The following is a 25497-nucleotide window of genomic DNA, read 5'->3' as shown; positions in this document are numbered from 1 at the left end:
CAGATGTTTGAAGTTGGTGAGGGAGATAAAAGTCTCCAACTTCAGCGATTTTTTTTTTTTGCAATTCGTTCCAGTCACAGGCAGCAGAGAACTGGAACGAAAGGCGGCCAAATGAGGTGTTTGCTTTAGGGATGATCAGTGAGATACACCTGCTGGAGCGCGTGCTACGGATGGGTGTTGCCATCGTGACCAGTGAACTGAGATAAGGCAGAGCTTTACCTAGCATGGACTTGTAGATGACCTGGAGCCAGTGGGTCTGGCGACGAATATGTAGCGAGGGCCAGCCGACTAGAGCATACAAGTCGCAGTGGTGGGTGGTATAAGGTGCTTTAGTGACAAAACGGATGGCACTGTGATAAACTGCATCCAGTTTGCTGAGTAGAGTGTTGGAAGCAATTTTGTAGATGACATCGCCGAAGTCGAGGATCGGTAGGATAGTCCGTTTTACTAGGGCAAGTTTGGCGGCGTGAGTGAAGGAGGCTTTGTTGCGGAATAGAAAGCCGACTCTTGGTTTGATTTTCGATTGGAGATGTTTGATATGAGTCTGGAAGGAGAGTTTACAGTCTAGCCAGACACCTAGGTACTTATAGATGTCCACATATTCAAGGTCGGAACCATCCAGGGTGGTGATGCTGGTCAGGCGTGCGGGTGCAGGCAGCGAACGGTTGAAAAGCATGCATTTGGTTTTACTAGCGTTTAAGAGCAGTTGGAGGCCACGGAAGGAGTGCTGTATGGCATTGAAGCTCGTTTGGAGGTTAGATAGCACAGTGTCCAAGGACGGGCCGGAAGTATATAGAATGGTGTCGTCTGCGTAGAGGTGGATCAGGGAATCGCCCGCAGCAAGAGCAACATCATTGATATATACAGAGAAAAGAGTCGGCCCGAGGATTGAACCCTGTGGCACCCCCATAGAGACTGCCAGAGGACCGGACAGCATGCCCTCCGATCTGACACACTGAACTCTGTCTGCAAAGTAATTGGTGAACCAGGCAAGGCAGTCACCCGAAAAACCGAGGCTACTGAGTCTGCCGATAAGAATATGGTGTTTGACAGAGTCGAAAACCTTGGCAAGGTCGATGAAGACGGCTGCACAGTACTGTCTTTTATCGATGGCGGTTCTGATATCGTTTAGTACCTTGAGCGTGGCTGAGGTGCACCCGTGACCGGCTCGGAAACCAGATTGCACAGCGGAGAAGGTACGGTGGGATTCGAGATGGTCAGTGACCTGTTTGTTGACTTGGCTTTCGAAGACCTTAGATAGGCAGGGCAGGATGGATATAGGTCTGTAACAGTTTGGGTCCAGGGTGTCTCCCCCTTTGAAGAGGGGGATGACTGCGGCAGCTTTCCAATCCTTGGGGATCTCAGACGATATGAAAGAGAGGTTGAACAGGCTGGGAATAGGGGTTGCGACAATGGCGGCGGATAGTTTCAGAAATAGAGGGTCCAGATTGTCAAGCCCAGCTGATTTGTACGGGTCCAGGTTTTGAAGCTCTTTCAGAACATCTGCTATCTGGATTTGGGTAAAGGAGAACCTGGAGAGGCTTGGGCGAGTAGCTGCGGGGGCAGCTACTGTCATTCATATTTCATTTACCCAGTTCAATGTAGCATCGATAGGTTTAGGCTACTACATGATCAGTGGCGATTTTAGCATGTAAATCTTGGTGTGGCAAACTCATTATTTTTACATGCATGCCAGCAAAGCCACTACACAACACAACACTAAAGAATACATTAATTGCACTATAACAGTGACAAACAGTGCCCACAAACTGTTAGGGCCTACATAAAGCTGTTCCAACAGCAGAGCCTTCTTTTCAGCACCATGAAGTGAATCCTTACCAACGCTGCACCTGGCTATTATCGGACCCTTGTCTGGCAGGGAAACAGTTCATCCAGCCTCATTTTCTGCCTTCTCAAAAAACATAGCGTATATGGCAGACTTGCTTAAACAAATGTGGTTTCTGCAATTGAGATGTACAAACTATGGCATAAGGGAACAATGAGCGGATAAGAGGCAATCTGTAATTTCGATGAAGATATTAATGATGGACGTAGTCAATATAACTATTTGTTCAGCACTTTTGAAATGTACAGCGACAGAATTCAGAACATGGAGCCTTTCTTACTGTACATCAAGTCAGAACTGTAGGATAAATAAAGGGGGCATATAAGCAGACAGTAAAAGCTCTTTCAATAGACGATGATGACATTTCTCTAAAACAGGCTATAGGCTACATGTGCACCACCAAGTCAGAACAGAAGGCTAAATTATGAGGGGGAAAGGGACCAAATTATTAGGGTGAGGCACATGGGCTACTAACAGCTTACTACACAACATACACTTAGTATTACTTTTTAAGATGCACTATAAATATCTCTCTGGCATATTACATCATTTATGCAGCAGCAAACAATACATTTTTGGAATCGGTGGACTCATCGTTGTTGTGCTGTGGATTTGCCAGTAGATTGCCTATGTAATTCATGGCGATGAATGCTTGTCTAGCTTGCTAGCTAAGATTTTGAAAATATGTGCAGTCCAATCAAAGCTACGGTAGATATAACGTGATTTAATGTAATTTTATCTGTGGCCAATGACCTTGAGCCTTCTTGGATAGGCACTTCTAATGTCAACTTTGGACTTGCCTTACTCAAGAAAGCAAAAAAGAGACCATGTTTGTATACAGCTTTATAAACTCAATACATCATCTTTTATGTTCGTATTAATACGTGTGGCACGTATTAATGCCAAAATAACATGCAAAACAGGCAACGTATTAAATAGTGTGTAATCATTAGTCCAACAGTTGCAAATGAGAGTTTATTTTTTACAAATTCAGGTATGTTTTGTCCCGTTTGATTCTGTTTAAGAAACTTTTTTTTAACAGAATCAGCTGAATGAATACACCCCTGATCACTTGTAAACACAGTTCACTTTCGTAGCAGTCACGTTGTATTCCTTCTCGCATCTATGCACTCTCCTCCTCTCACCTTTTCTCTTTGCTTATGGACTTCAGTGCACAACACATCAGCTTTATGTGACCAGGCGAAAAAACCTTTCCAAGCCAAACAATATCATAACTGCTACACACAGCCTACATTGAATGTCACCATATCAGTTAACGTAACGTCATTGTCAACATAGCTAATAGAACTAACACGTTAGTAAACCTGCTACAATCATTCAGTAACGTTACAGTGTACAGTCAGTAAGCAATTTAGCAGTTACTCCGGTGGCAATAAATTAGTAAAACCAAAAGCTTACCTTGACTTGGAAGAGTTCCAGTGTTGTGTTGGATAGTCATACCCAGCTAGCCAACATAGCATCCCTCTGTTTGAGATGGCTGTTTGAGTAGGCTAAACTAGCCTGCTGCACTTATAGCTCTCTCTCTCTCTCTGTTACTTCTCCTTAATTTCTGAATACATTAATTTGTTTAAAACTGTTCAAGTATTGTCTTTCACTCTCTTTGCTTCAACTACTCACCACATTTTATGCACTGCAGTGCTAGCTAGCTGTAGCTTAGGCTTTCAGTACTAGATTCATTCTCTGATCCTTTGATTGGGTGGACAACATGTCAGTTCATGCTACAAGAGCTCTCATTGGTTGGAGGATGTCCTCTGGAAGTTGTCATAATTACCGGGTAAGTCTAGGGAAGGGGTTGAGAACCATGAACCCCCTTGGTTTTGTATTGAAGTCAATGTACCCAGAGGAAGACGGAAGCTAGCTGTCCTCTGGCTACACCATGCTGCTACCCTACAGTGCTGCTGAGGCTACGGTAGACCTTAATTGCAAATAGTGTGTTCTAATCAATTATTTCAGAACGTGGATATATTTAGTGTAGTTTTATCTAAAAAGGATAACTTTAAAATGTTTTGCAATTTTTATTTGTATGAAATTCACTGAGGAGGATGGTCCTCCCCTTCCTCCTCTGAGGTGCACTGGTCTGAACACAGATGTCCATGAGTGTATTGAGAGAAGAATAGCAGTCAATGCTTTGTTGATCTAGCACAATTATAACATGATTATTAAAGGACACCGTTGGACTATAAGTAAGGAAAATACACTGCTCAAAAAATAAAGGGAACACTAAAATAACACATCCTAGATCTGAATGAATGAAATATTCTTATTAAATACTTTTTCCTTTACATAGTTGAATGTGCTGACAACAAAATCACACAAAAATTATCAATGGAAATCAAATTTATCAACCCACGGAGGTCTGGATTTGGACTCACACTCAAAATTAAAGTGGAAAACCACACTACAGGCTGATCCAACTTTGATGTAATGTCCTTAAAACAAGTCAAAATGAGGCTCAGAAGTGTGTGTGGCTTCCACGTGCCTGTATGACCTCCCTACAACGCCTGGGCATGCTCCTGATGAGGTGGCGGATGGTCTCCTGATGGATCTCCTCCCAGACCTGGACTAAAGCATCCGCCAACTCCTTGACAGTCTGTGGTGCAACGTGGCGTTGGTGGATGGAGCGAGACATGATGTCCCAGATGTGCTCAATTGGATTCAGGTCTGGGGAACGGGCGGGCCAGTCCATAGCATCAATGCCTTCCTCTTGCAGGAACTGCTGACACACTCCAGCCACATGAGGTCTAGCATTGTCTTGCATTAGGAGGAACCCAGGGCCAACCGCACCAGCATATGGTCTCACAAGGGGTCTGAGGATCTCATCTCGGTACCTAATGGCAGTCAGGCTACCTCTGGCGAGCACATGGAGGGCTGTGCGGCCCCCCAAAGAAATGCCACCCCACACCATGACTGACCCACCGCCAAACCGGTCATGCTAGAGGATGTTGCAGGCAGCAGAACGTTCTCCACGGCGTCTCCAGACTCTGTCACGTCTATCACATGTGCTCAGTGTGAACCTGTTTTCATCTGTGAAGAGCACAGTGTGCCAGTGGCGAATTTGCCAATCTTGGTGTTCACTGGCAAATGCCAAACGTCCTGCACGGTGTTGGGCTGTAAGCACAACCCCCACCTGTAGACGTCGGGCCCTCATACCACCCTCATGGAGTCTGTTTCTGACCATTTGAGCAGACACATGCACATTTGTGGCCTGCTGGAGGTCATTTTGCAGGGCTCTGGCAGTGCTCCTCCTGCTCCTCCTTGCACAAAGGCGGAGGTAGCGGTCCTGCTGCTGGGTTGTTGCCCTCCTATGGCCTCCTCCACTTCTCCTGATGTACTGGCCTGTCTCCTGGTAGCGCCTCCATGCTCTGGACACTACACTGACAGACACAGCAAACCTTCTTGCCACAGCTCGCATTGATGTGCCATCCTGGATGAGCTGCACTACCTGAGCCACTTGTGTGGGATGTAGACGTCTCATGCTACCACTAGAGTGAAAGCACCGCCAGCATTCAAAAGTGACCAAAACATCAGCCAGGAAGCATAGGAACTGAGAAGTGGTCTGTGGTCACCACCTGCAGAACCACTCCTTTATTGGGGGTGTCTTGCTAATTGCCTATAATTTCCACCTGTTGTCTATTCCATTTGCACAACCGCATTAGAAAATTCAAATCAAATCAAATTTTATTTGTCACATACACATGGTTAGCAGATGTTAATGCGAGTGTAGCGAAATGCTTGTGCTTCTAGTTCCGACAATGCAGTAATAATCCAACAAGTAATCTAACTAACAATTCCAAAAAAAAACTACTGTCTTATACACAGTGTAAGGGGATAAAGAATATGTACATAAAGATATATGAATGAGTGATGGTACAGAGCAGCTTAGGCAAGATACAGTAGATGGTATCGAGTACAGTATATACATATGAGATGAGTATGTAAACAAAGTGGCATAGTTAAAGTGGCTAGTGATACATGTATTACATAAGGATGCAGTAGATGATATAGAGTACAGTAAATTATTTATTGTCAATCAGTGTTGCTTCCTAAGTGGACAGTTTGATTTCACAGAAGTGTGATTGATTTGGAGTTACATTGTGTTGTTTAAGTGTTCCCTTTATTTTTTGAGCAGTGTACATTGATTTTGGAGCTCTTCACATTTTGTCATCAAACACACCATTCTCCATGTAGACTATCAACACACATACCCACTTACATTGGTTGCTAAGTGACTGTATGAAGCTTCCCACACACGTTCTCTGAGTTTTCACTTTACTTATGCTCCACTGAGACAGTTGAGTCACATTTTCTTTATTTTTAACACAGTTCTATTTGTATTATAAGCTGTGAGACTGGGTTTATAGTTTTGGTTTCATGCTAACAAAGCCAATTGAATGTTGCTGGAGAGAAGAAAGATTTCACAGTATGTTAATGAAATCAGACTTCATTAAAGAACAACATGCTGAGAGATGATTGTTATCCAACATCATGAGTAGTTTCAACTCTTATACACGATGGGGCAAAATATGTCCCCACAATCACAAATCGTTCATGTCTGACAGGAGAGAAATTGAGAACATTTATATTTCCCTGTCATTGAAAACATAAACCTTTTTTGCTTATGAGAAACCAAACAAAAAGTGGAATTAAAGAGAAAAACATCACCTTTTCACAGTATTATTTTTCACACCATTGTGCATTTAACCAATTGTATTATATGTTTTAGTGCTATATCAAAAGAATTCCCTAAAAATAGGCCAGAGTGTTCTTGCTGTAAATTAACAGTGACTGTGGGTTTTTGTTTCAGCTCCCTGAGGATTGTGAACCCCAGGCAGCCTTGTTAACACCAAGGCTGTGCTCCCTGTATCTTAAAGTTTAACCACCTACTGCATTCCAAATGTTGATAAGGACCAGGCGCTATGACAGATCATGAACACAAACATGTTTCAGCTTCTGGTGACCTTCAGAACAGCTCAGCACCTTAAACTCGGGTTAACTCTTTTTAAAACCGATCGCTGCCTGCACCTGCCCGCCTGTCCAACATCACTACTCTGGACGGCTCTGACTTAGAATACGTGGACAACTACAAATACCTAGGTGTCTGGTTAGACAGTAAACTCTCCTTCCAGACCCACATCAAACATCTCCAATCCAAAGTTAAATCTAGAATTGACTTCCTATTTCGCAACAAAGCATCCTTCACTCATACTGCCAAACATACCCTTGTAAAATTGACCATCCTACCAATCCTCGACTTCGGCGATGTCATTTACAAAATAGCCTTCAAAACCCTACTCAACAAATTGGATGCAGTCTATCACAGTGCAATCCGTTTTGTCACCAAAGCCCCATATACTACCCACCATTGCGACCTGTACGCTCTCGTTGGCTGGCCCTCGCTTCATACTTGTCGCCAAACCCACTGGCTCCGTATATCTCTCTGGTCACCCCCAAAAACCAATTCTTTCTTTGGCCGCCTCTCCTTCCAGTTCTCTGCTGTGTCGTTGTATGTGTCGAACTGCTTTGCTTTATCTTGGCCAGGTCTCAATTGTAAATGAGAACTTGTTCTTGTCACGTTCTGTCCATCATTCGGCATACCAGTGCCAGCACCACGCATCAGGCCTACAGTGCGTCCCACCTGTCCAGAGCTGCCGGAGCCTTCCTCCACTCCAGCGCAGCCAGAGTCTCCCGCCTGTCCGGCGCTGTCAGAGCTACCGCCCCTCATGCCAGAGGCGCCAGAGGCCCTCATTCCAGAGGCACCAGTGCTCCTCAGTCCAGCGCTGCCAGAGCCTTTTTCTCCAGCCTGCCCAGCGCCGTCTGAGCTACCCGTCTGCCCAGCACCGCCAGTGCCACCAGTCTGCCCAGTGCCGCCAGTGCCGCCAGTCTGCCCAGCGCCGTCTGAGCTACCAGTCTGCCCAGCGCCGTCAGTGCCGCCAGTCTGCCCAGCGCCGCCAGCGCTGCCAGTGCCGCCAGTCTGCCCAGCGCCGCCAGTGCTGCCAGTCGGCCAGGATCTGCCAGTCGGCCAGGATCTGCCAGTCAGCCAGGATCAGTTAGATCCGCCAGTCTGCCAGGATCCGCCAGTCTGCCAGGATCCGCCAGTCTGCCAGGATCCACCAGTCAGCCAGGATCTGCCAGAACTGCCAGTCGGCCAGGATCTGCCAGTCAGCCAGGATCCGCCAGTCGGCCAGGATCTGCCAGTCAGCCAGGATCAGTTAGATCCGCCATTCAGCCAGGATCCACCAGTGTGCCAGGATCCGCCAGTGTGCCAGGATCCGCCAGTGTGCCAGGATCCGCCAGTGTGCCAGGATCCGCCAGAATCCGCCAGGATCCGCCAGGATCCGCCAGGATCCGCCAGTCGGCCAGGATCCGCCAGTCAGCCAGGATCCGCCAGTCTGCCAGGATCCACCGGATCTGCCAGTCGGCCAGGATCCGCCAGTCGGCCAGGATCCGCCAGTCGGCCAGGATCCGCCAGAACTGCCAGTCGGCCAGGATCTGCCAGTCGGCCAGGATCCGCCAGATCTGCCAGTCGGCCAGGATCCGCCAGAACTGCCAGTCGGCCAGGATCAGTTAGATCCGCCATTCAGCCAGGATCCGCCAGTCTGCCAGGATCCACCAGTCAGCCAGGATCCGCCAGAAGTGCCAGTCAGCCAGGATCTGCCAGATCCGCCAGTCAGCCAGGATCCGCCAGTCAGCCAGGATCTGCCAGTCAGCCAGGATCTGCCGGAACCTCCAGCCAGCCAGGATCTGGTAGATCCATCAACCTGCCTGAGCTTCCTCTCACTCCCGAGCTTCCCCTCGGTCCCGAGCTTCCCCTCGGTCCCGAGCTACCTCAGTCCAGTGGGGCCCGTTGTTAGGTTTCCTAGGCCAAGGTTAGCAGTGAGGGTCGCCACTCAAGGGACACTAAGGAGGTGGACTAAGACAATTATGGAGTGGGGTCCAGCGCCAGAGCCGCCACCGCGGACAGATGCCCACCCAGACCCTCCCCATAGGTTTAGGTTGTGCGTTCGGAGTCTGCACCTTGGGGGGTTCTGTCACGTTCTGTCCATCGTTCGTATGTGTTTTCCTTGTTTTAGTGTTGGTCAGGACGTGAGCTGGGTGGGCATTCTATGTTGTGTGTCTGGTTTGTCTATTTCTATGTTTGGCCTGATATGGTTCTCAATCAGAGGCAGGTGTTAGTCATTGTCTCTGATTGGGAACCATATTTAGGTAGCCTGTTTTGTGTTGGGTTTTGTGGGTGATTGTTCCTGTCTCTGTGTTTGCACCAGATAGGACTGTTTAGGTTTTCACGTTTCTTGTTTTGTATAGTCTGTTCATGTATAGTCGTCTTTATTAAAAACATGAATAACCACCACGCTGCGTTTTGCTCCGCCCCTCTTTCACCAGAAGAAAACCCTTACAGTTCTCAACTTGCCTACCTGGTTAAATTAAGGTGAATTTTTTTTTTTTTAAATAAATAAAATGCAAAGCCTTACTTTGGTATGGAGCTTGACATGCTGGAGGGAGAAGCCATGTGGTTTTACAATGGAGACATACTGTAGTATATCATCTGGCAGCCCTTACAAAAACGTTCTGCAGGAATTCAACCCTTTGAGAATGAATTGTGAAGGTGTCCTGCCGGAATCCTGTAGGATGGACAAAATTCTGCAGGAAATGTCCCTGATGCTCCTGCAGGACTCCAGCAGAAGTATGACTTGTCCTGCAGAAATGTTAAAAATCCTGTAAAAACATGACAATTCCTGCAGGAATCCTGCAGAACTGAAACCTGCAGGATTTTGATATTCTTGCAGGATATGGCAATTCCTGCAGGACCAAGAAAATTCCAGCACAAATCCTGCAGGATTTTGATGTTCTATTTACTCTCACTCTTGTTACAAAATATGCCTTTACCATACTTATTCAATCTCATATTTTCTTTCTCCTTTGAATCATGTTTTATGCAGTGCTGGTGAAATGGACAATCAAAAACATCCATTGTTGCTGCATTGAATAATAACATTGCCATGCAATGACATCTTTTGCTTTCTCTCCAATCTTTTGAAAGATTGTGGATTGTCTAACAGGGAATGAGGAATGGAAATGGCCCTGAAAATCTTGTGGAATTACCTGCAGGAATTTTACCTGCAGAATATCCCACAGGATTTTGGACAATTACTGCAGGTAGTCCTTCAGGAAAAGATTCTGCAGGATATATTTGAGGACTATCTGCAGGAATTGTCCTACAGGAAAGTGGTGCTGAAAATCCTGTGGGATATCCTGCAGGACTTCCTATTCCTGCAGGATATAAACGTGAGAAGAAAAAAAATATCAAAGCAACATGCAACAATTTCAAAGATTTTACTGAGTTACAGTTCATAGTAAATCAGTCAATTTAAATAAATACATTAGGCCGTAATCTATGGATTTCACATGACTGGGAATACAGATATGCATCTGTTGGTCACAGACACCTAAATAAATGGGCCTCATCACGGTATATTTGTGCATGCAAATTGCCAATCAATAAAATGCAATTGTGTTCGTTGTCCGTAGCTTATGCTTGTCCATACCCACCGCCACCATGGGGCACTCTGCTCACAAAATTGACATCAGAAAACTGCTCACCCACCCGACGCCATACACATGGCCTGCGGTTGTGAAACTGGTTGGATGTACTGCCAAATTCTCTTAAACGATGTTGGAGGCGGCTTATGGTAGAGAAATTAACATTAAATTCTTTGGCTACAGCTCTGATGAACATTCCTGCATTCAACATGTCAATTACATGCTTCCTCAAAATCTGTGGCATTGTGTTGTGTGACAGAACCGCACATTTTAGAGTGGCCTTTTATTGTCCCCAGCACAAGGTGCACCTGTGTAATGATAATGCTGTTTAATCAGCTTCTTGATATGCCACACCTGTCAGATGGATGGATTATTTTGGCAAAGGAGAAATGCTCACTAACAAGGATGTAAACAAATTTGAGCACAAACTTTGAGAGAAATAAGCTTTTTGTGTGTATGGAAACTTTCTGGGATGTTTTATTTCTGTCACACCCTAATCTGTTTCAACTGTCTTTGTGCTTGTCTCCACCCCCCTCTAGGTGTTGCCCATCTTCTTATTATCCCCTGTGTATTTATACCTGTGTTCTCTGTTTGTCTGTTTCCAGTTCTTCTTGTCTTGTCAGGTTTTACCAGCGTTCTTTCCCATCTTCCTGTTGCTCTAGTTCTGTTTCCTAATTTTTCCCGGTTCTGACCATTCTGCCTGCCCTGAGCCTGCCTGCCGTCCTGTACCGGTCTGACTCTGACCTGATCACGAACCTCTGCCTGCCCCGTGTTTCTAATAAATCATCTGAGAACTGTACTATCCGCCTCCCGTGTCTGCATCTGGGTCATATCCTGAGTCATGATAATATCAGCTCATGAAACATGCGTCCAACACTTTACATGTTGCGTTTATATTTTTGTTCAGTGTATATTCCGCAAGATTTTTCGTGCAGGATTCCTGTAGGGCTTTTTTTGTAAGGGAGGAGAGTATTTGTCCTGAAAAAAGAATGCATACCTCAATGCTAATTTAATGATGACATATCATATCAACATAACATGACGAAACCTGTGGTAATGCTAATTTCTATGGATGTACCTGTACATGTACAGTACAAGATCCAATTGAATTGCAGTAACATTATATATACTATCATTATTCACAGGTAAATGTCTGATAACAAGCTCCATATTTTTGATCTTAAGAAAATAGCTTAAACATTTAGAAAGACTCCTTGGCACTAAATTGCAGAATTGTATCTTCCAATTTAACTGTAAGTGCTGCTTATCCATGATTCAAATGCTTTTTTTGGCTGTGAATTTAACTTGATGCACGCTGAATGCATTTTCACAAACCACGTCATTTGTATTTCTTATATTTACTAAGGATATGATCGATATCATATGATAAGACAGCTTCCGACTGCATTGAAAGCAGAGTGTATGAGGTACCAAACTTTGGATAGGGAAAATGTTGCTAGGAGACCTGACATCACCTATTTATTCGACAATCAGGCAGTTGCCACGTGCGTCCCTGCTCAGTATAAAGCCAACGGGATTTTGTCCTTGAGTAGAAGCAGTTTAGGAGGCAGCTGTGAGCTCAACAGAAGTCTACCTTACAGTCAGACTCATTCTAACCATAGACATTCTTACCATAGACAGATCTAGGGACTCCTAAGAAGACATCACCACCTGAGCCTTTATGACTCCCCAATGTTATCTGGACAGATATCATTTTCCTTTTCAGTAGTTAAAAGGGATTTATTATACACAAGTTATCACCCCAAGGCTACATTTGAAGATCTTCGACTTCTTTTCACACATCAAGATGTTCCCTCCAAACGTGTGGAATTCTACAGTCCTGATGTGGTTCAATGCGTCTGAGCTGAATGCTTCTCTGGAGAATCCGGAGGAGGGGGAGCACCCATTCCTGACGGACGCCTGGCTGGTGCCTCTCTTCTTCGCTCTCATCATGCTGGTGGGGCTCATCGGGAACTCTCTGGTAATCTATGTAATCTCCAAACACAGGCAGATGAGGACTGCCACCAACTTCTACATAGGTAAGCAAGACCAAACGTTTTCCCTCACAGTTACAAAGGTTTTTCCATTTATAATACCCTGAACATCATTATTCTTGTGGATTGTCGTGAAACTTGTTCTTTGTGTGTTACTGTCACAGTCAATGTTATGTTATGTATGTTGCCCAGATAAATCATTTATTTTCACTGTAAACTAGGACTAATGATGCCTGTATAATCATTCAGCCTTAATGACTGTATTTGTCTTTTTATGTTGATGACTGTAAATTAATATTGTCGATAGTAACCTTATCCATAGTCTGGTGAATGTACCTATACAGTACTGTATACATACAGACTAAATATTAAATATAGGGATCATGTGTCTATACTAAATAATGGATCTTGTTTGACATTGGAAATGCATGTGTGGAGTGGAGACGTGATACATCAATGGAGTTCATGTAGAGATATGATGAATGAACCATGAATGTGGACAGCATTATTATCTCTGTGCTTATAAATAACAATGGCATCAACATGCATGTTTGTGTGAGTGCACGTGATGTGCGCAAATATCTGTGTGTGTGTGTTTGTGCATGTGTATTTGACATGATTGACTAATATATCCATGGGTGGCAACATTCAAGCCCAGCAGGTCCTGTCCACCTGCAGTGATAAGACTACTCCATGGCAGTGAAACAATGATATCGCTCGTCATTTCAGAAAGAAATACTGCAGTACGCCCGACCCATGTGTATTTAGCTTTCTGATTTTTGTGAAATAAATTAGCTCTTTGATGCCAATGCCAAAATACTTGGTGACATGCCTTTGACTCTTTAACACAACAAGGTATTTATTAAAATTAATAGCTTTATGACTCAAATGTTCAAATGGTTATTTTATGTTGCAAAAGTGTGTTAATCAGTAAGAAATGAATGAGTTCCCTCCTAACTGAGCTTATTTCTACAGCTAACTTGGCTGCCACAGACATCATCTTCCTGGTGTGTTGTGTCCCGTTCACAGCCACTCTCTACCCACTTCCTGGGTGGGTATTTGGGGACTTCATGTGCAAATTTGTTGCCTTTCTACAACAGGTAAATCATTTCAATAAAACACATTGCCTCTGGTCACAAACTTCTATCAGTTTTTAATATTAGATAACAAACAGCCAAAATATATTTACTGTGCATGCAATGATGGAATTTCTCACCATAATGTCATTTGGGTAGCATTTCCCTCGACTGGACCCCTGAGGTACTTGTCCTATTAGTCTGAATAATACTTTTTTTCCGTCTGGTGCCAGGCTGTACTCAATTAAATTACAGAACTGCAATATTGAACTTGCAGTGCAATTTCATTTACCTGGTGAGAGGTTCATGCTCATTTTTTCAACATAGTGTTTTTAAATGCAATTTGAATACCAATATATGTTTTTTATTGTTTTATATTAAAGCAATCAGGTTGATAAATTAAATCAAAATGCCCGGCTTATCTGATCATCTTTATATGTACCTACTCCATTTGGAGACAGATTGGTTAAAGGGGAATTTCACCCTGGCTTCACCACGGCATATAGTCATTACTATATTTAACAACATTGCGTTTTTATCATAAACATCACAATTATCCAACCCACAAGCTAGAACGAACACATTTTAATTTCACTGGTAGAATCAGGAAGTTTCGACTTCCTCCTGTGTATTTGTCTGCTCATGGTAAACCACGAAGTCATAGTAAACCGCCCGCTAAAGTAGATTGGGGCATGCCGACAAAAACAAACAAAAAATATGGCATTGTGTACTGACGAACAACACAGCAATCTCAGAACTTCCGTAGACCTGTTTTTCACTTACGTTTGTCATTACGCCTGTGTGGTGTTCTGTGCTCATTACAAACGAGGGAAAATGAGTCATCTTTCACAGTGCTACCTACCAGAGATTTCCCCGGATGCTGTCAGTGGTTTGCGGCTATCGAGAATGATGGCGCGCATTACGGTGACCAAAGATTGTCAGAAGGGTTTTCAGGCTGAACTGTTGGGGAATCCATTTCGACGACAGCTGAGAAGTGATGCGATACCATCGATTTTGTATTTTTTATTTCCTTCACAACAAAATGGAAGATTCTCGATAAGAGGTAACCTAATATTAATTAGCCTTGCTGGACTAGCTAAATTAGCTAGCTGACGTTACAGTGCTGTATACTATAGGACTCCGCAAGCCGTTGCCTATCTTTTTTAGTATGCGCACTGTCAATCAATTTCGCCTATGCCATGGTAGTCACTGCTAGACTGTTAACTACCTTCAGCAGATTAAACATGTTTGTTATATCTTTGACCAACGTAAACTACATCATTTTAGCAAATAAGATTAGCGCAATCGGGTAGCTATCTATTCCCCCTCGCCTGGAAAACACTCCTTTAGTAAGAATAGAATTGTCGACATAGCTAACTCACTCTGTTGATAACGTTAGCAGTATTGAATATGTGTAATCGTCTATGGTTGGTTGTCATCTAGTCTCAGCAGGATATACATTTTGCCGACAAACTTAATGAAGCTAGATAGCAGACAATATTGAAATGTCCATGTTCGGTTACGTAAACTAGCCAGGCTAATAGAGATAAGTACAATTAGTGGGGTAGTTAAATTGTGTATTGTTGGGCATTTTGTTGTAGGTGGTACAGAATCGGCTTCCAACCCCAACTCTGCAGGTGACGGCAAGTTGGCAAAAATATTTACAAGCTGACGACTAAGAGAGCTCAATTTAATGTACACATGGTATTAACAAGAATTGGGTAGTTTTTGTTTTGTTTGTGTTATGGGGTTACAGGTGGTTAAAGGTAACCAGAGGTCACAATGACTGCCTACTGGAGAACAGTGGGGTAACTGCCTTGTTCAAGGGCAGAACAGATGTTTACCTTGTCAGCTTGGGCGATCCAATCTTGCAACCTTACAGTTAACTAGTCCAACGCAATAACGACCTGCCTCTCTCGGTCTCCACACTGCCTGTTACGCGAATGCAGTAAGCTAAGGTAAGTTGTTAGCTAGCATTAAACTTATCTTATAAAAAACAATCATAATCACTAGTTAACTACACATGGTTGATGATATTACTAGATATTATCTAGCGTGTCCTGCGTTGCATATAATCTGACTGAGCATACAGGTATCTAAGTATCTGACTGAGCGGTGGTAGGCAGAAGCAGGCTCGTAAACATTCATTCAAACAGCACTTTCGTGTGTTTTGCCAGCAGCTCTTCGTTGTGCGTCAAGCATTGCACTGTTTATGACTTCAAGCCTATCAACTCCCGAGATGAGGCTGGTGTAACCGATGTGAAATGGCTAGCTAGTTAGCTCGCGCTAATAGCGTTTCAAACGCCACTCGCTCTGAGCCTGTGGTTGTTCCCCTTGCTCTGCATGGGTAACGCTGCTTCAAGTGTGGCTGTTGTCGATGTGTTCCTGGTTCGAGCCCAGGGAGGAGCGAGGAGAGGGACGGAAGCTATACTGTTACACTGGCAATACTGAAGTGCCTATAAGAACATCCAATAGTCAAAGTACAAATGGTACAAATGGTATAGAGGGAAATAGTCCTATAATTCCTATAATAACTACAACCTAAAACTTCTTACCTGGGAATATTGAAGACTCATGTTAAAAGGAACCACCAGCTTTCATATGTTCTCATGTTCTGAGCAAGGAACATAAACGTTAGCTTTCTTACATGGCACATATTGCACTTTTACTTACTTCTCCAACACTTTGTTTTTGCATTATTTAAACCAAATTGAACGTTTCATTATTTACTTGAGGCTAAATAGATTTTATTGATGTATTATATTAAGTTAAAATAAGTGTTCATTCAGTATGGTTGTAATTGTCATTATTACAAATAAATAAATATTGGTCTTTTTGGTCCTCCAATAATCGGTATCGGCATTGAAAAATCATAATCGGTCGACCACTAATCTGGAGTTATTCTATGGTGCCCTGCTGAAGCATACCCCCCAAAGTGTTGTCATTTTGAGTACACAAGCATGAGGGAGCAGACACAACTTAAGGTTATGGAGCACAACAGATTTTGGGACAGCAACCAGCAAGGGACACTGAAAGGTATAAAATCAAGACTACAACAGTAATAACACAACCACTTCATTCTTCTCTCAGCAGGTTCTCAAAACACAGTACACAGACATGTCTACAAAAAACCCCTGCAAAGGGCTACTATTGACCAGAATGATCTGTCAATGGGCTGGGGGATGATTACAGACAGTACTTATAGATGAGGAAGGGGTTTTGGTTTTGCAGGGTGGTGCTTAGACCATCGTTTCCTAAACTTGGTCCTGGGGATCCCAAGGTGTGCATGTTTTGGTTGTTGCCTTAGCAATACACAAGTGATTCAAATAATGAAATCTTCATCAAGCTTTGGTTATTTTAATCAGCTGTGTCATGCTATGGCAAAAACCAAAGTGTACACTCCTTTGGGTTCCCAGGACTGAGTTTGGAAATGCTGGCTTAGAAAGTAAATGTATTGTTGTGTATCAGCGATTGAGGTGCCATTTCTCCTCAAACTCCCTGTGTAAGAATTGCCCTCCTAAGACTTTTCACACATTCTTTAGCCCCCCAGCCCATTCACTTGGTTGACTGATCTTTCCTCTCAAAAGCAGCTCCCAATGTTCCCTCATTGGCCCTTAACAATACGCTAGCCGGTCCCATTTGGTTGACACCTTTACCAACAAAGGCATGTTACCCTACGTCCCTTCCAAAAATATAAAATGCTAACATCACAACCATGTCTTGACAGGAGACTTGCAGTACCAGCAAATATTCTGCAAGAGGACCAAACATGTGTTTAAGAAGCCCTCCGCCACTTTCGTCAGAGTCTTATCCAGCTGACCGTTCACCGCAGACAGGACAAGACCATTCGCCATAAGCACAGAGTCTCAGCTTCCCCAGCCCACCATGCTGAACACCACTGCCAGTGTACCGAAGCCAGATAAAGGACTATGGCTGCGTTTACACAGGTAGCCCAATTCTGATATTTTTTTCCACAAATTGTTATTTTGACTAATCAGATCAGTTCTGAAAAGGCCAATTTAATGGGAAGAATATCAGAATTGGTCTGCCTTTGTAAATGCAGTTTGTGTGGCGCAGCATAAGACCATGTAGAACCACTAGAAAATAAATATGGATATTTTATATCAGTCTTCTAAATTTGTCTGCCTTTATGGATTCACAGAAGATATTTATATAAGCTGTACAGGGCTCTATAACATAAAATATGCTTGGCATTCAGATATGTCAAAATCAAAAATACAGGGTAGTGTACACTATTTAATGCTACTGGGTATTCAACAGCAATGTTATATGGTAAATGTAACATCAATTTTTTTTAATTAACAGTGTGGCACAGTTCAGTGCAGGAGTGGCTTCGGGACAAATCTCTAAATGTCCTTGAGTGGCCCAGCCAGAGCCTGGACTTGAACCCAATCCAATATCTCTGTAAGAGACCTGAAAATAGCTGTGCAGCAATGCTACCCATCCAACCTGACAGTGCTTGACAGGATCTGCAGAGAAGAATGGGGGGGAAACTCCCCAAAATACAGGTGTGCCATGCTTGTACCATCATACCCAAGAAGACCCTATGCTGTAATTGCTGCCAAAGGTGCTTCAACAAAGTACTGAGTAAAGGATCTTTAATACTTATGTAAATGTGATATTTCTGTTAGTTTTTTGTAAATTAGCAACAACAACAAAAAATAAACTGTTTGCTTTGTCATGGGATATTGAGGTGGGAAAAACAATTGAATTCATTTTAGCATAAGGCTGTAACAAAATGTGGAAAAAGTCGAGGGGTCTGAATACTTTGCAGAGGCACTGTAGATATGGCTACCGGTAGTCGTTTACCCAACTTAGCTAGCTACCTAGCTAAATTAGCAAGCATAAAAATAATTGTATTTCCCCCACCACTGTAACACAATAGTATGTTAGCCAGCAACACACAATATGCGTTTCAGTAGATAAACTAAAGTTAGCCAGTGGGCTAACTTTATTAATTAGGCACCATATCGGTCTTCTGCCCTCTTGGTCCTGGCATCGGCTGTAGCTGAGCTTCTAACATTAGCAAAGTCCAACTCTTTGTCTCGAATCCTTTTCGCTATATTCCGGTTGAAACATGTATGGTTGAATGTCACCATGTAGCTGATATGAACTATCAAAATAAAGTCGCACACTCCATGTGTAATCTCCCAGCAATTTAATGGGTATTAACCAACATTTCAGCATCACTGTGCCTTCTTCAGGTGACCCTGAAACGTTGGTTAATACCCATTAAATTGCTGGGAGATTACACATGGAGTGTGCGACTTTATTTTGATAGTTTGTTCGCTGTTAGTCAGCACCTCCACGCAAACTATTATTCTGGGTGTGTGCCAGCTCATGTTTTTTTAATCTACCATGTAGCTGATATACAAGTTGTAGTCCTTCAGAGACTGGAAAAAATATATTGTATATTTATCAATGAATCGCTAAAAGATGTCCAATAGCTCTATCAAACAAGGACAACCATATGTACACACACAAATGTATAGTGCAATCAGTATAACATAAGACTGGTTGGTTATGAATCATGACTTGATTTGGGCAAGTGAATGATGAATCACTGTCTATATAAAGAATGTCCTTTCTCCATTTAAAAAAAATTGAGACAAACAGTCCAGACTTCTTGCGGTTAACCACAGCTTCAAGCAGGTTTGCATGATTAAAACTAATATGTTGGATTGTCAAATAACTAAAGTTCCGAGCATAGATGGACAGAGACACCTATCCTAGGATCCAATCTCAGCTGTCAGTGTAGAGTGTTTAATTTTCACCACAGTACAAAGTATTCATCTTTTATAGACACAGAAGTCTGTCAAAAACACAGTACAAAAGTGAAGGTGCAAAAATGCAATTATGAGCAAGGTAGAAGAGAGGTTTTAGCAGCATGCACCACACTATTGTCAGTCAGACCTCTCTTCATCACATGAACCGTCATCAGCCACCAGGGGGTTCCTGTGAGCTTTGTCAATCCCAAACATCTCATTAAACCAGGGCTTTCACTGAATGACCTTGGCTTTACAAGTCAGCAAGCCACAGGATGTTATCAACACATTTCATTGTGTTGAACTGAACTATATTGAACCAGGGACATTCCATTGGAAATATATCTGAAATGTCTCAATTTAAGGAGTGTGAAACATAATGTGTCTGTGGGTATCTTGAAAGGCGCAAATAAATGTATTATTATTATGTGAAGGTTTGAAAATCATGACTAATGCTCAAAAAAAATTCTACATAGACTATTAAATCTTATTAGTCACATGCGCTGAATACAACAGGTGTAACCTTACCGTAAAAATGCTTACTTACAAGCCCTTAACCATCAATGCAGTTCAAGAAGTAGAGTTAAGAAACGATTTACTAAATAAACTAGAAAAGGACACAACAATAACGAGGCTATATACAGAGGGTCAATGTGCAAGGGTACAGGTTAGTCGAGGTAATTTGTAAAGTGAGAGAGAACAGTCCATGACTTGGGGGACTGGAGTCTGACCATTTTTTTGGGCCTTCCTCTGACACCGCCCTAGTATATAGGTCCTGGATGTCAGGAAGCTTCACCCCAGTGAGGTACTGGGCACTACGGTCAGATGCCGAGCAGTTGCCATACCAGTGTAACCGGTGTGAAATGATTAGCAGGGTGCACGCTAATAGCATTTCAATCGGTGAGGTCACTCGCTCTGAGACCTTGAAGTAGTTGTTTCCCTTGCTCTGCAAGGGCTGTGGCTTTTGTGGAGCGATAGTTAACGATGCTTTGTGGGAGGCAGTTGTTGATGTGTGCAGTGGGTTTCTGGTTTGAGCCCAGGTAGGGGCGAGGAGAGGGACGGAAGCAAAACTGTTACACCAGGGCAGTGATGCAACCGGTCAGGATGCTCTCAATTTGTACAGCTGTAGAACTTTTTGAGGATCTGGGGACCCATGCCAAATCTTTTCAGTCTCCTGAGTTCTTTGTTAAGCTTTTTCTTTGTTATCAAAAGGAACAGCTCTCTCCATGATGTATATTTTTGGCAGTCTAATTGATAATTTACTCCCCCACAAATGCTAATATCCCTGCTGCTGTACACCCACATAAAAAATTACTATAGTATACTGCGGTATAAATACACTGAACAAAAATATAAACGCAATATGCAATAATTTCTAAAATGTTGGCGTTAAGAGTTCATATAAAGAAATCAGTCAATTTAAATAAATTCATTAGGCCCTAATCTATGGATTTCACATGAATGGGAATTACAAATATGATAGGGGCGTGGATCAGAAAACCAGTCAGTATCTGGTGTGACCACCATTTGCCTCATGCAGTGTGACACATCTCATAGAGTTGATCAGGCTGTTGATTGTGGCCTGTGGAATGTTGTCCCACTCCTCTTCAATGGCTGTGTGAAGTTGCTGGACATTGGGGGGGGGACTGTAACACGCTGGCGTACATGTCGATCCAGAGCATCCAAAACATGCTCAATGGGTGGCATGTCTGGTGAGTAAGGAGGCCATGGCAAAACTGGGACATTTTCAGCTTCCAGGAATTGTGTACAGATCCTTGCGACATGGGGCCATGCATTATCATGCTGAAACATGAGGTGATGGTGGAGGATGAATGGCACAACAATGGGCCTCAGGATTTTGTCATGGTATCTCTGCATTCAAATTGACATTGATAAACTGCAATTGTGTTTGTTGTCTGTAGTTTATGCCTGCCCATACCATAACCCCACCGCCACCATGGGGCACTCTGTTCACAACATTGACATTAGCAAACCACACACACACACACACACACATCTGCCATCTGCTCGGTACAGTTGAAATCGGGATTAATCTGTGAAGAACAGCTTGCCAGTGGTCATCGAAGGTGAACACTTGCCCACTGAAGTTGGTTACGACGCCGAACTGCAGTCAGGTCAAGACCCTATTGAGGACTATCCCTCAGATGAGCTCCCTGAGACGGTGTCTGACAATTTGTACAGAAATTCTTTGGTTGTGCAAACCCACAGTTTCATCAACTGTCCGGGTGGCTGGTCTCAAGCCGGATGTGGAGGTCCTGGGCTGGTGTGGTTACACCTGGTCTGCGATTTGTGAGGCCGGTTGGACGTACTGCCAAATTTGTTAAAATGACATTGGAGGTTGCTTATGGTAGAGAAATTAACGATAAATTCTTTGGCAAAAACTGGTGGATATTCCTGCAGTCAGTACGCTCACTCAAAACTTGAGACATCTGTGACATTGTGTTGTGTGACAAAACTACACATTTTAGAGTGGCCTTTTATTGTCCCCAGCACAAGGTGCACCTGTGTAATGGTCGTGCTGTTTAATCAGCTTCTGTATATGCCACACCTGTCAGGTGGATGGATTATCTTGGCAAAGGAGAAATTCTCACTGACAGGGATGTAAACATTTGTGCACATCATTTTTTAGAAATAAGCTTTTTGTGCATAATATCGAACATTTCTGGAATCTTTTATTTCAGCTTATGAAACAAAGGACCAATACTTTACATGTTGTGTTTATATTTTTGTTCAGTCTAATATAATATTCACTGTAGTGTTTTTGCAGTGAATACTGTAATATTTACTGTAGTACACTAGTCTTTACAGTTAACTATAGAATAAATGCAGTAGTAAAATAACTAGTATATACTATGGTAATTACTGATGTATTTCCTACAGTGTTTTTGTTTTATCATCTTTGACATGCAATTGGAGGCGTTCTCCTTGAGGAAACCTACTGGAGAAATGTTCCATAACCTGTAGGTAGGGAGGTAAGACTAGGGTCTGAACAGAGTTCAGAGCTTTTGCTATTTTCTATAATCTGTAGAGAACACTATATATGGTCTATATTTGGCATGTAGGTTTCTCACTTATGGGTGGCACGAATTGGGATATGGGGTTAGGGGAATGGTGCAGTGTATATGCAAAGGAAATACTTTTTTTGTGGGCAGTGTGTAAGTGGAAGGTACGTGGGAGGATTAATTCATGCAAACGTTTTTGAAACCATTTTAATATCAGTTGGAATTCTTTGCTGTTTTGTGTTAATATGTTGATTGTACATTTTATTTTATTTTTATTTTTCAACCCACATGCAGTGGTTCTCTTTGTTCAGGAGACTAATGTATTCTGTCCCTACATTATGATAAGTGTAGGGCACTTATCTTCGGATCAAAGATGAACACCGGAACAGGCCCCCTTTTGCTCTTCAATGAAAGACAAGGGCGCTAGATAGATCAAGTACTGTAGTTACACTGAACTAGGTCACAACTCCCACTCTGAGTGATGTGTAACGACAATACATTGTTTAGAACCTGCTTATCTGTTAACACAGATTGTCACCGACCCTCGAAGGCATCATGCAACCATTTAAGTTTTATTATGGGGAACTGATGTCCAAATTCAAAATTATTTGATTAATTCTGTGTGAAAGAAACTAGATTGTTTGTTTGTACTTTTATCCTATACATTCATAAAATAATGTGAATGACACTTAACCGAGGAGGATGAGTTAATAATGATTTGAGATGCATTTCTTCGTAAAGTAAAATGTTCTCATAATATGCTCATCATTTTCATTACTTCCCAGTGTGAGGGCAGGCAGATGTAAAATACTTGTTTCACCTGCAAACAGCCAAGATTATTTTGTTACTTTCTTTTCTCAGGTGACTGTTCAAGCCACCTGCATTACACTCACTGCTATGAGTGGGGACCGCTGCTATGTCACAGTCTACCCCCTGAAGTCCTTACGCCATCGCACTACACGAGTCGCCATGATAGTTAGCATCTGCATATGGATCGGTAAGTCAGATGCTATCCTACCTGAACTTATAGCAAACCATGGATTTTTGGTTCAACGCATTGTGAACACTAACATTTTCTACAAAATTCAACTAATGAAATGTTGTTTTTTAAAGGTTCCTTCATTCTATCCACCCCGATTTTCATGTACCAGAGAATTGAGGAGGGCTACTGGTATGGACCAAGACACTACTGCATGGAGAGGTTTCCCTCAAAGACCCAGGAGAGGGCTTTCATCCTGTACCAGTTCATAGCTGCCTACCTACTACCTGTCATCACCATCTCCTTCTGCTACACACTCATGCTGAAGAGGGTGGGCCAGCCGTCAGTGGAACCAGTAGACAATAATTACCAGGTATGGAAAGAACATTACTTTGGGTGTTCCTTTATGACAGTTTACAACTTTAATAGGTGCACTCCTTTGTCAAGGTTACACAATGAAAGCATGAGTTCATATTTGGATCCCTTCCAATTTTCAGGTATTCTACAGTATGTTCATATAGACCCTTAGCCTGTGGCCGTGATTTGAACTACATACAGTTTAGGTCATTTCTAAGCCCATCACAGTGGTAGTGAGATAACATCAACATTTCTACCACAGGTCCACCTGTTGTCTGAGAGGACTGTCACTCTGAGGAGTAAGATCTCCAAGATGGTGGTGGTGATTGTCCTGCTATTCACCATCTGCTGGGGGCCTATCCAGCTCTTCGCCCTGTTCCAGTCCTTCTACCCCAACTACAGGGTCAACTACGCCACCTATAAGATCAAGACCTGGGCTAACTGCATGTCCTACGCTAACTCCTCCATCAACCCAATCGTTTACGGCTTCATGGGAGCCAGTTTCCGCAAGTCTTTCAAGAAGACTTTCCCCTTCCTGTTCAAACACAAAGTGAGAGACAGCAGTGTCATGTCGCGCGTGGCTAATGCAGAAATCAAGTTAGTTGCTGCAGAGGAAGGCAACAACGATGGGAAATGAAATGAGCCATGGTCAGAGTGAGCTTCCGGGGGACAGAGCTGCTGGAGATTCAGTTCACTGTGCACACAAACAAACATACACATGACAGACTGCTGTGAATGCACACTGCTCAACATAGCCTGCTGTGAAATCACACTGTTCTGAAGGCAAACACCTGGTGGAACCAGCATTTTAAAATGGCACTTGATGTGTTTGTTTGCAATTCTACAAAATCTGACTGATCCTGCTCTGTTCTGATATTACAGACTTGAAAGGACATTAAAGGTCCCGAACAGTCATTCTGGCTCTCATATAAAATAACACCCATAATATTTTTTCCTGATAAAAATGCTCAAATTTCTCTCGTCAAACCAGGAAGTCTGAAAAGACATACTGAATTGGAGCTAGTGGGCGGGGAGCTCACCTTGACTGACTGTTCTTTGAAAAAGTCTAGCAACATGGATGCAGTGACATTATCTCAAGCATATTTGCTCAAACATCATTGAAATTGCATGCAACTTCCAATCCTGTCATACATCACATCATGGTGTCATTCCTGCTCCCTCCCTCCAGTGCTCGACGTCGCCGGTCAACAAACCACCGGACCTGGCAACTCACATTGCGCATACCTGGCAACCACACACCTGCTCATCATTTGCTCCTTGATTACTCCCCCTTTATTTAGTTCTCACTTGTCATCAGTCATTAGGTGGTATTGTTCTCTCGCACGGTCAGTATGTGGCTTATGTTTGTTCTTGTTTATAATTGTATTATTAAACTCACCTCCTGCTTCCTGACTCACACTGTTTACGTTACACATGGTTTCACAAATGATTTGTTTATCCAACTGTTTGGTTATTGTAACAGCATCAATATACGGTAGACAAAATTGGCTGTATAATTTAACTAGCTAGCCCAAATTGAATTGTCAGCACTGTTTATCAAGCTAGCTAGCTAGTTCATCTTGGACATTTTCAGTTGAATCTGTACAGGGTGAGGTCTGGGTAACTTTCATTATATATACAGTCTGTGCAAACATTTTGGGTAGGTGTGAAAATGCTGTAAAGTAAGAATGCTTTAAAAAAAATAGACATGTTAATAGATTATATTTATCAATTAACAAAATGCAAAGTGAGTGAATAAATCAAATCCATATTTGGTGTGACCACCCTTTGCCTTCAAAACAGCATCAATTATTCTAGGTACACTTACACAAAGTCAGGGAGTTTGTAGGCATATAGTCAGGTGTTTGATTAAACAA

The 25497-nt window shown here is 42.9% G+C and overlaps 1 protein-coding gene across 1 annotated transcript; it reads left to right on the top strand.

Moving 5' to 3' along the window:
• Positions 1–11977: 11977 nt before the first annotated feature.
• On the top strand, positions 11978–25033 carry kiss1ra (KISS1 receptor a). The gene is made up of 5 exons (XM_024435602.1): positions 11978–12444; positions 13375–13499; positions 23146–23281; positions 23398–23636; positions 23883–25033. The coding sequence occupies exons 1-5, from the start codon at positions 12213–12215 to the stop codon at positions 24255–24257; spliced, it is 1107 nt and encodes a 368-aa protein (XP_024291370.1). The 5' UTR covers positions 11978–12212; the 3' UTR covers positions 24258–25033.
• Positions 25034–25497: the final 464 nt, after the last annotated feature.

Source organism: Oncorhynchus tshawytscha, linkage group LG10 (genome assembly GCF_018296145.1).
Source record: "Oncorhynchus tshawytscha isolate Ot180627B linkage group LG10, Otsh_v2.0, whole genome shotgun sequence".
In the NCBI taxonomy this organism is placed as follows: Eukaryota; Metazoa; Chordata; class Actinopteri; order Salmoniformes; family Salmonidae; genus Oncorhynchus; species Oncorhynchus tshawytscha.
The sequence above is the reverse complement of the archived record's forward strand: the minus strand, read 5'-3'. Positions and strand labels throughout refer to the sequence as shown.

Coding starts and splice junctions, on each gene's coding strand:
- kiss1ra (XM_024435602.1), top strand. CDS start 12,213: ATGTTCCCTCCAAACGTGTGGAATTCTACAGTCCTGATGTGGTTCAAT. Junction 13,500..23,145: donor TTGTTGCCTTTCTACAACAG/GTAAATCATTTC, acceptor TTCTTTTCTCAG/GTGACTGTTCAAGCCACCTG. Junction 23,282..23,397: donor TAGCATCTGCATATGGATCG/GTAAGTCAGATG, acceptor TGTTTTTTAAAG/GTTCCTTCATTCTATCCACC.